Here is an 11,623-nt window from a genome sequence, read left to right on the forward strand (position 1 = left end):
AATGATGGGGGATAGAAGGGAGAACAGACTGGGGGAAGGGGTAATCAGTATTCATGCCTTCTTGGGGTGGGAGGGTGGGAGAGAGATGGGGAGAAAATTTGAAACTCAAAATCTTGTGGAAGCGAATGTTGAAAACTAAAAATAAATAAATAAATTCCAGGGGGAAAATGCTTACCACAGTGATCAGCACACAGTAGGCACTATATAAGTACTTATTCCATACCCCTTTTACAGATGAGGAAACTGAGACACAGAATGAGTGGTTAAGTGATTTACTAAGGATTACAAAGTTAGTTAAATATCTGAGGCAAGATTCTAACTCATGTCTGGCCTTTAATGTTATTATTCATCTCTAGCACAAACAACTTGGTCTTGTGAGGTATAGAGCAAAGAACACTAGACTTGACTTTAGAGGCCCTGGCTTGGAGTTATACCTGTAACACCTACTGACAGAGTTCTCTATCCCAAAGTGGCATTATTATTATGGTTTCAGTCTTGAACTCAACAACTTTTTCATCTTAGTCTTGTATATAGGTATAGAAAACAAACAAAAAATGTGTGTTTGCAGATTTCTCCAGTCTGTAAAATCTTTACCATCTGTGTACTCTTAATGATGCCATCCTAAGAAGCATCAGACCAGTTGTCGCAGCCCCTTTCCAGATCTTTAAAGAAGGCCCCATGTTAGCATTGGCACAGGATTGCTCAGTTATAAACCAGTCTCAAGACAAAAGGGAATAACTGTTTCCTCCTCAATACTGTTATTTTGAGTTCTTAACTACATAGTAAGCATCCAAGTAGGCCAGCAAAAATAAACATGGTATTTGGAAATTTCCTCATTCCTTGTACATAAGGGCTTACTCAAAAATATCCACTGTGGATGATCAGGCATTGACCTTGATATTTTTCTTCAATCAGGAAAACACCTTCTCTTCTTTTGTAAGCTGTTATCTTTCATCCCACCTCCTTCCCATCACTTTCATTGTTTCCTGGGCACAAGTAACTGAGGAGAAAGGGGTTAATAATGGAAATACAAAGGTGGAACAATTCCCATACAAAGTGGTGGTTATTATCCTGGGAATTCTAGGATCTAGAGAGAGCTGGAGGGGTTTGACAGGATGTAGCACCCTAGGCCCTTGGTCCTTTGGACCAATGGCATTACAAGCTCTATTAGGATATAGATCTAAGATTAGGCAGTATGAAGGGAAGTAAGATTGTATGGGGTTTGTGTTGGGTGCATAATTCTGTTTCCAGGCTTTGTGTCATGAAAGGCAGGTCATAACTGGGGGGTAATTTCCTTTCTTCTTAGTTATGTGAAACTTCTGGTTTCTGGACCTGGAGGTAAATGATTTTCTCTTTACTTTTTCTTTGTCTGTGGAGACAAAACAAGGTTGAGAGGGAAGAAAGAAATAATGAAGAGATTAGAGATCAAAGGAAAGCCCTCAAACAACCCCAGATGAAAAAGGGAGAATGATCCAGAAGAAAGGTATGGTTAGACTGACCGCCACAATGGATTCTGAGCTGCCATTTTCAAATGAGAAACTCAAAGAAATTGATGAATAGTAAACACAGGGAATTTGTAATTCCTCTCTAATCTAGGCTACAGGACTGTCCCAAAGCCTCTTTACCCCATCCTTTAACACCAAAGGAAACAGATGGGAGTTTATAAACTTCATGTTAGATTAGATTGAGGTCACAGTTCTATTGATAATAGTTGATAATAGTTCTTAGAATAGTTCTTAACCAAGTGAAAGTCTCCTAAGGAGATGTTAATTTCCTCCCACTCTATAGCCTGAAAAGAGAGCAATTTAATTCAAACAGGCTTTTTAAAATCTTCTGCAATGATCACCTTAAAGGCATGTCAGATTTCAAGATGTGCAACAACCCTATAATAATCCTAACTTATAGCATCCCACAGATGTGATGCAGAAGAGTTTATTATGGGTCATTGCTCAAATTTCCATGACTATCTGAGATCTCAAACAGAGCATACCGATTCCCTGGTGTTTTTACTTTGGCCATTTCTTTTTGGTATGTCTTTGTTTAAGGTCATGTGAGAATTGAGTTCCCATTTTTGAGAGCAGAAATTCCACTGTCACGTTTAAACAAAAACTCTCAGTGTTATATTTTAGGAGAAGTTTCTGTGGATTACTTAAATAGGAACAATTGAAATTAACATGGTAATATTTTTGCACCATAGTGTGAGAAACTCTGATAGTTTGGTTTCCATAGATTCTATAGGAACTATGAATGTTTTGAAAATGATCCTGCACAGGATGTATGGAAGAGCCTAGGTCTGGAGGGAAAAGGGCAGAATATACTATCCAATCATATAAAGAAATCTACAAAGGGGGGAGGGAGATTAGACCAGGCCAGTCCAAACCAGTTGGGATTCAAACTGACACACGGTATAGGAGTTATACGTCCCTTTGTCTGACCAGGGCCTACTCTGGCAGGAAGAGAAGAGCCATTCAGGAGAAGAAAGGGGATGACTTGTCTAGAGGGTACCAATGATTGTAAGGGAAGGGGGGATATATAATCTTTGTTCTATTACTGGGGGTTGCATTTATGTCCAGTCCTGTGAGGGAATGCACATATCCGCTTCTCTGGAGAATCGTTGATAAAAGATCTATTCTTTCACTCCACAAACTGCAATCTTAATGCGTTGTTTATGACAACTGTGGCCTGCTTGACTGGCATGCATATCCCAATAGACAAAAGATTCTTTAAAAATATTCATCATTCACAGATCATGTGCTGTACCTAGAAAGAATTATCAGTTTACTGAAATTCTCACCACCAAGAGATTAGAAAAAGCTTATGACTTGGTCAGACATCTAAAGTCAGAATGAGACCTTAGAGTTTGTCTAGCTTGGATCTCTCAGTCTACAGATGAGAGTGGTTAAGTGATTTATCTTAGGTCACTCAGATAAGAAGTATCAAAGTCAGAATTTGGACCCACATTCTCTGGCTCTAAATCCAGTGTGTTTAGCACTTTGCCATACTGTCTTCTATGAAACACTTTGTGTTTGAACTAGTATGGGATAGTGGATGAGTAGATTGGTCTCAGAGGCAGGAGTTCCAGGGTTCAAATCTGTCTCTGACACATACTATCTAATTCGTCCAGGTAGCTTGCTAAGACTACAAATTACAACGAATGATCTGCACAAGGTGGAAGGCATTTCCACATTGGCAGTATCCCACACTGATGAAATCACAGGTCTAGATTCTTCCACCTCCCTTAATTGTGCTGATTCATCTTTAAATTCTAGAAAAAACTTCTTTGGAGACCTACATAGAATCTTTTTCATGATCGTTCACCACCACATATTCTCACTTCAGAGAATACATTGGGTACTTGATAGGAAATAGCAATCTTTTGGTATGTGTTATTTCCTATTAATTTTTAATTGGTTAATTTAGATTCCAGGGACTTGTTCAGGTCATTTCAGGTCCACCCTGTTTTGGGCTCACATTTTTATCAATAAGAGCTCTCTATCAGATAACAAATTAACAAGAAGCTAACTAAATTAAATGGAAAAAAAGGACAGAAATTTGATATGAATAGGAAAAATCAAAAGCAGTGAACTGCAATGTTAGGTAAAGGGGGAAAAAGAAACTTCCTTCTAATTAAAAAAATGTCAAATTCAAAATGAGACCTAGGTGCCTAATTTCTTCTTTTGAGAGCCCAGCTGGGAAAACTTCTATAAAGACTCTGGAACTGTTCAAGCAGAGACTGAATGACTTCCTAAGCATCAAGGATGCTCTAGAAGGGATTCCTGAATTGAATAGGAGGTTAAAACATTAATGGGATTTAAGATCTTCCCCACTCTCCCCTCTCCCCCCCCCCCCATTAATAGGCCTCTTGTGGATCCCATTAAGGGAAGCTTGCTTAGGGGAGACTTGCTCATACGAAGGCTTTCACACCTTTTGTTAATTTCTAATTATGCATTGAGTCTGGAGGGTTGTGGTGCCTTCTGGCTCTGAGAGTGTATTTATACTCTGAGATTAATTTTTTGCTTTGGGGCTCACTCACTGGAAGAGAGCTCTTGTGAATTGACCAGAAGAGATTTTGAGTAGCCATTAAGGAGCCCCCAGCTTTGAAAATCCCAGATACTGGTGCTTATCTCTCTGGTAATGATGTATGTGTTGCCTTGGTCAGACAAGTTGTATCTTTCTGTTGATCTGTGCTAATTTCTCAGACAGTTAGATGCCTTGTCTGTTGGTTTTTATTTTTCTACTTGTATTTTCTCTGAAGTTCAGAGTGATGATTTTTCCTCTGAACTAATGAATGTAATTTAAAAAGACTGTTGACCTCTTGAACAGCTATCTTTTCTAGTTAAGCAGATCTAAGAACCTGTGCTAACAGCCATCCTGGGTATGCCAGTGTGGTTGCTGCTGTGGAGGTGAATTCCTGAATTGAAAAGGCTGGTGACTTGGAAAACCATCAACTCAGATTCCATGATATTCTCCGTCTAAGCCAGGCTTTAGACCCCTCTATACTCTCTCAAACAACTGATGGGCTAAAGAACTAAAAACTGAGGAGAGTCTTACATTCTTGGATTTAACCTGGCACATTTGAACCAGATACAAACAATAGAAATATCTGAGGCCCATTCAGTCTAGATGCTCGATAACAATGTTGGATGTGGGTTTCCCCTTTCCTTTAGGAGCCAAGATATCTTACCTCTGCATATTTTCAGCTTCTTCAATGGTCTCAGGTAAGGCCTTCCCTTTGGTCTCAGGTAGCATCAATACCAACACCCCAGCAATTAAGCCAACCACAGCTAGAAGTTAAACATAAATAGTCAGAATCCAGGCTACACATGTCCGGTTCCATTTAGGGCTAAAGAATGTGGCATTTTATAATTAGAACTAACTTGATTAAAACAAAAACATTGTACCATACTTATTTACAGATTCTTTTACAACTGCTAGTTACTCTTTTTTTTCATCAAAAATGTGATGCTGATACCAAAACTATGCATACTAAAAATTCCCTACAGGAAAAAGAAACTCTTGAAAATTGAGTTAGAGGTCATTCTTGGCCAGTCAGTCCATATTATTGTGAGTCTTTGATGTTAGAAAAATAACTTTGGTGGAAAAAAATGACAAGGAGATGAACTGTCAAGTAAACAAGTTGAGAATTTATCAAACACATACTATAGGCTAAAAAGTGAAGATATAAAGGAAGGCAAAAACAGTCTGTGTTCTTATGGAGCTCAAGTTCAAATGGGGGGAGATAACATGCAAAGAACTATATACATATAAGACCCTCATAGGGTAAATTGGAGATAATCTCAAAGGGACAGCACTAATCTCATGGGGAACTAGAAAGAGGTGTAATTTTTTTTTTGTTTTTTGTTTTGCTTTTTGTAAGGGGGAAGGCAGGGCAATTGGGGTTAAGTGACTTGCCCGAGGTCACACAGCTAGTAAGTGTTAAGTGTCTGAGACCGGATTTGAATTCAGGTCCTCCTGACCCCAGGGTTGGTACTCTATTTACTATGCCACCCAGTCACCCCAAGAGATGGGATTTTAACTGAGGCTTAAAGGAATGCAGGAGGTAGAGTCAAAGGCACAGGGCATTTCACATGTCAGGGAGAACCAATGAAAAGAAAGAGAGTTGGGAAATGAGGTGGCTTGTGCAAGGAACAGAAAAGAAATCATTGTCACTTAGATCAGGGAGTAGAGTGTAAGAAGATTAGAAAGGTATGAATGGGTCAGAGGGTGAAGGGCTTTAAAAGCCAAACAGAAGAGATAATATTTGCTTCTGGATCTCATAGATAACTAGTGGAATTGACTGATACAGGGCAGGGGAAAGCAGGTTATAGGCTCAAACCTTTGCTTTAGGTAGATCATTTTGGTTGCTGAGTGGGGGAGGGACTTGAGACAGGGAAACCAACCAGAAGACTTACAATAGTTCAGGTGATGGGACCTGTACCATGGTGATGGAAATGTCAGGGGACTGAAATAACATAACAGAGAAATATTGTGAAGATAGAAATGGACTCACACCTCCAGTATCCTCTGCCCCTGGGACTTCTGTATTGGGGAACAGAATGGAGAGCTCCTCCCCAAACCTCTATTTAAGGAGGGGGGCCAGGCCAACCATTTCTTCATTTCCCACTTAGCTTCACTCCTTTGGAATTCTCCCTTGTGTCTCCAAGCTAGTACCTCCTGGGTACCTCCAATTTTTTTGTTTCCTTTTGTATATTGTCCTCCTCCATTAGATTGTAAGGTCCCTGAGGACAGGGACTGTTTTTCTTTTTCATGTTTGCATCCCCAGCACTTAGCATAATGCCTGGCACAGAGTTAGTGTTTAAATAAATGTTGAGTCTATGACATGAGAGAGTGAGGAGTCAAGGATGACACCTAGGTTGAGTGACTGGGAGACTGGCGACTCCCTTAGGAATAAAGAAGGGGAAAAATAATAAGCTCTGTTTTGGCCATGATGGGATTAAGATGTCTGTGTGACTTCCTGCTCGAAATACCTACTAGATAGTTGTGATGTAAGACTGGAGATCAGGAGAGAGGTTAAGGTCTGGAAAAATAGATCTGAGAATGATCTGCAGGGAGATGATAATTGAATCAACAGGAGCTGATGAGATCCCCAAGTGACACAATATGGAGAGAGAAGAGAAAGAGAATCTAGAACAGTCTGAGGGAATGCCTCTGGCTAGTGGGTGTGATCTGGATGAAGATCCAGAGAAGTCAGAGAATTGCCCTATTCTAAATGGTTAGAAGTAAGGAAATATATTACAGTTGAAGGGCAGCACAGAGTAATGATTGAAGAAATTGTATCTCAATCATACATTTAGGTACTAAGTAGAAAAGCTAGTCTTCAGATCTATGCTAGTTCCAAATTCTGTGCTGGGCTTTTTTGGTTATACCACCCTGCCTTTTACACTTCACCATTTTGTTCTAGTTTCTCTCAAATTTATATTATACTCATTTTGCCCTGTAAACCATAAAGACAGAGGGATTTCAAAAGGCAAAGAAGAGGATGTATTTTAAGTATGGCGAACAGTTAGTACAAAGGCCCATAGGTCAGAGATGGAACATCATGTACCAGGAACAGCAAACGAGTCACTTTGGCTGGATATTGGGGGGTAAGGAGGGAGATAATTTGCCTGTTAGCACTCTGTTACTTGTTGGCAGCTCTAATGAAATGATTGGTAAGGAAAGATGAAACTTTTGATAAAAGTAAAATTTAGAGGTTATTTGTAGATATCATTCTTTTGTTCCCCATTTATCCACTGTTAGGAGATAATTTCACAGTCCTTATTCTCTGATGGAATAATCAAGATGTTTAGAAATTACGTTTTGGACAATTTCCCCCCACTTTACAAAGAACAAGATTGAACTCTTACCAAAAACCACTAGGGGGAGCTCATGCCAGATAGCAGTCAACCTGTAGACAAGGAACGGTGTTGCTATTCCACCGATATCACACATTGAGGAGCAGACCATTACACCAAGATTCCTAAAATGGAAAAGCTTTTATAGATCAAAACGTGGTAACTCAAAACCCGGAACAACATCTCAAAACACCACAGATGTTTTCTTAGGTCTCTAAGACATCTTCTCTCTCTCTCTCTCTCTCTCTTTTTTTAAAGCAATCGGGGTTAAGTAACTTGCTCAAGGTTACACAGCCAGTTATTTCTGGATGTGGTGCTGAGCATCCGAGCCCAGATTTGATCCAGGTCATCCCAACACTGGAGCCGGTGCTCTTACTCGGTGAGCCACCTGGCCGCCCCTAAGACATCTTCTCTTTAGGCAACTGCTAATTTCTTTTTTTGAAAGCAGAAGGAAAATGAGTGATTGGTTTACTCTCCCATATTATATGATACTTTTTGTTCAGAATTTCAAGGGAGAAACAAGATTTTTCTTTTCAATGGAGGCTCAAAATATCAAATCTGAAGTCAGGTTGTTTCTCCATGCTACATCTCCTCTCATCCGTTTAGTCACGTCTGACTTTTGATGACCCCATGGACCATAGCACACCATGCTCTTTTATCCTCCAAAATCTCCTGAAGTCAGTCCAATCTCATGCTCATTGCTTACAAGATGCTATCTGTCCGTCTCATCCTCTGCTTCCCCCTTCTCCTTTTCCCTTCAATCTTTCCTAACATCAGGGTGTTTTTCAATGAGTCTTCTCATTATATGGTCAAAGTATTCAAGCCTCACCTTCAGTATTTGTCCTTCCAATGAGCAGTCTGAATTATTTTCCTTAAGTGTTGACTGATTTGATTTCCTTGCTGTCCAAGGGACTCTCAAAGGTCCTCTCCAACACCATAATTTGAAAGTTAATTCTGAGGCACTCAGCTTTCTTTATAGTCTAAATCTCACAGCTGTACATTACTACTGGAAAAACCATAGATTTGATCATATGTTTATATTATTTGTTGACAAGGTGTCTCTGCTTTTTAGTATGTTCTCTAGGTTGTAGGTAGGTGGCACAGTGGATATATTGAGTGCCAGGCCTGGGGTCAAGGAGATTCATCTTCATGAGTTCAAATCTGGTCTCAGACTTTACTAGCTGTGTGACTCTAGGCAAGTCACTTAACCCTATTTGCCTCAGTTCCTTATCTATAAAAAATGAGCTGGAGAAGGAAATGGCAAACCACTCCAAGATCTTTGCCAAGAAAACCCTAAAACAACAACTATATTTGCCATAGCTTTCCTTTCAAGGAACAAGTGTCTTTTAATTTCATGGCTGCAGTCACCATCTGCAGTGATCTTTGAGCCCAAGAACATAAAATCTGACGCTGCTTCCATTTCTTCTCCCTCTATTGACCAGGAAGCGATGGGGCCAGTTGCCAAGATCTTAGTTTTTTGGTGTTAAGTTTCAAGCCAGCTTTGACACTCTCCTCTTTCACCCTCCCCAAGTGACTTCTTAATTCTCCTAAACTTACTGCCATCAGAGTTCTATTGTCTGAATATCTGAGATGGTTGATATTTTCCCCAGCAGTCTTAATTCTGAGGGGCTTTTGATCCATAGGACTTCTCAGTTGATTAGCTCTTTAAGCTGATCTTCCCTTTTGTAATTTGGCATTTTTCCAAGGCTTATCCTAAACATTCTTGGTTTCCCCTATGTTCTCTGTATTCTGTCCACAATTTGCATTTGTAAGCTATCCAAGGGTTGACTTCAGAGCACTTTGTCCCACTGACCTCTACCACATGCTCAAAAACATCAAGGTTCATGCTGTTTTTCTGTTGTGACCATTGCATCAATAGGCAAACATTTCTGGTCATTTCATTCTTCATGCTGAGCAAATTCCACTCACCTGATGAATGTGGGATACAATTCAGCATTGACCAGGCAAACCATTTCATAGGCCATTGTGATCCCCATTCTACCCAGGCATGCAACTGCAACTTTTAGCCACATTAGATCTAGAAGGAAAAGATTTTGACATATGGATTGGAATGAGAAAAATCCTTAGGCTTATCACCATGATACCATATAATCTTACAGATGACATCTAAGAATGAGAGGTTCTGTATCTCTGGAATAAGCATTGGAGCAATGTTAACTCTTCTAAATAACAGGAAAACATTCCAGAAAATTCTCTGTTTGTTCTAATTCAGTCCAAATCAAAAAATATTTATTAATCACCCACTACATGTAGAGCTAGCAATGCTAGTTCCAGTATTGATGACAAAGTTTCACATGGATCCCAGCCTCATGAAACTTATAGTCTCTGGTCAATGTGTGAATTACCAATTAACTTGATAACTTTATAGAATGGTAGCTTTTATTAGAGGCTTCTAAAAGTACTTCCCCATGTAGGGTACTCACTGGCACTTTGATGGTTCAAAATGAATTGACTGATTTCAAGTGCCCCTTGGCACTTCATAGAAAATAAACTTTGACCATGACAGCTGTCCCCAGAATGAATTGACTCAGACTCTTGGGAGGAAGGCCAACTGTGGCTCACACACACTCATACACACATATGCTTTGGAAAAGAATAAAATTAAAAAAAAATTTCATAGTGACTACTTGAAGTAGTCCAATGTAATTCCATATTGTTCAAATGACCCTCCATTTTCTTTAACTCAAACTGTTGGTGTTTTATTTTGCGTGTGATCATCACAGAATAGAAGCTCTCTAAGGGTAAGAGAATGACTGATTTATGCTATGGTTTCTCAGCCTTCCATCTTCTTGGAGGCCGTATACAAAGAACAACAGATTTGCCATCAGAAGTCTTGAGTTTGAGTCAGGGAGCTGCCATTTGCTATATTTGCGATATTGAGCAAATAAGTCAGATTCTGTGAACTTCAGGTTATTTATCTATAAAATGAGGGGGTGGGGGAGATGACCCATAAGGTCCCTTGCTCCTATGATTGTATGAGAAGTATCCTTCTTCTTCAGGGATTCTATCTTATCTTTGATTCCTTACTTGTTTGAACATATGTTTTTGATGGGTATTGAATTGTGTTTTGTACTTTACATTACTTTAACTCCTTATATCTCCTTAATCTCTCAACATTGCTTTCAACTGCTGATTATGGGAATCTAGGATTTCTGGTCATTTCATTCTTCACGCTGAGCAAATTCCACTTACCTCATCAGAATGTGGGATACACAGGGATGATGCTACATGGTTCAGTGGATAGAACACTGGACCTAGAGTAGGGAAGACTCATCTTCATGAGTTCAAATCTGGTCTCAGACACTTACTAGCTGTGTGACCTTGGACAAATCACTTAACCCTGTTTCCCTCAGTTTTCTCATCTGTAAAATGAACTGGACAAGGAAATGGCAAACTATTCCATTATCTTTGTCAAAACCCCCAAATGGGGTCATGAAGAGTTGGACATAACTGAAAAACAACTGAACAACTCTTTTTTTTCCTTTTTTTTGAGGGGGTAGAGTAGGGCAATTGGGGTTAAGTGACTTGTCCAAGTTCACACAGCTAGTAAGCGTTAAGTGTCTGAGGCTGTAATGTAATGCCAAGGAAAGGCAACTTCCCAAGGTTCAAAATACCAGCATAGGTGCTCTCCATTTTACTCAGTAATAAACCAAGAACAGAGAAGATCAAAACATGACATCATTCAAAATACAGCATTTACTAAGTGTGATTAAATAATCTCCAAGTACTACCCCACCCCAGGACCTTCCAATCATTCAATCAATTACAAAGCCCCTGTTCTAAATACTACTCCACCCCTAGGCTGTACCTTCATTTAGTCCACCACAAAGCCCCTCTTCTCAAATGGAGATTAGTTTCCAATCTAAGTAAAGTACATTCATTTGTTCAACCATAGAACACAAAAAGGTCAAAAGTTCCCCACCCCTGGATTACAATTGAATCTACCCCAGAGTTACATCAAGTTTAAGCACAGCACTTAATACCCAAATGGAAGTCTTTTCTTCATCTTGACAGGAGGCAAGTTCTCAGCAATCTCAGTTCCTGGGGAGACAAGGCTTAGCAAGTCCACAAGATACATTGCCGGTCTCTTCATTAATTCATCCTCTGTCTGCAGAACAGCCCTAGAACCCCTGAAACATTAGTAAAACCCTCTCCCAGGATTTCTGTAAACATACAACAAGAAAATCCTTCTTCAGGGCTTCTGAACCAACAGAAAGGTTCCCAGACCCCTGCAACAACAGCACTGT

General features: G+C 39.7%; 1 protein-coding gene across 1 annotated transcript in view; it reads right to left on the bottom strand.

Annotated features, from left to right (window-relative positions):
• Positions 1-256: 256 nt before the first annotated feature.
• Positions 257-11,623, bottom strand: part of SLC22A2 (solute carrier family 22 member 2) — a 47,535-nt gene continuing 36,168 nt past the window's right edge. Inside the window, exons 8-11 of the mRNA XM_069070366.1 lie at positions 9,285-9,393; positions 7,368-7,480; positions 4,685-4,784; positions 257-1,369 (exon numbers count right to left, since the gene is read on the bottom strand). Of these exons, the coding sequence (XP_068926467.1) occupies positions 1,303-1,369; positions 4,685-4,784; positions 7,368-7,480; positions 9,285-9,393 (389 nt within the window). The 3' untranslated portion in view covers positions 257-1,302. The remainder of the gene's footprint in view (positions 1,370-4,684; positions 4,785-7,367; positions 7,481-9,284; positions 9,394-11,623) is intronic.

The sequence above is a fragment of the Petaurus breviceps genome, unplaced genomic scaffold, assembly GCF_028583685.1.
Source record: "Petaurus breviceps papuanus isolate PSGF00001 unplaced genomic scaffold, PetGlider_PUasm1.0 90808, whole genome shotgun sequence".
Taxonomy (NCBI): Eukaryota; Metazoa; Chordata; class Mammalia; order Diprotodontia; family Petauridae; genus Petaurus; species Petaurus breviceps.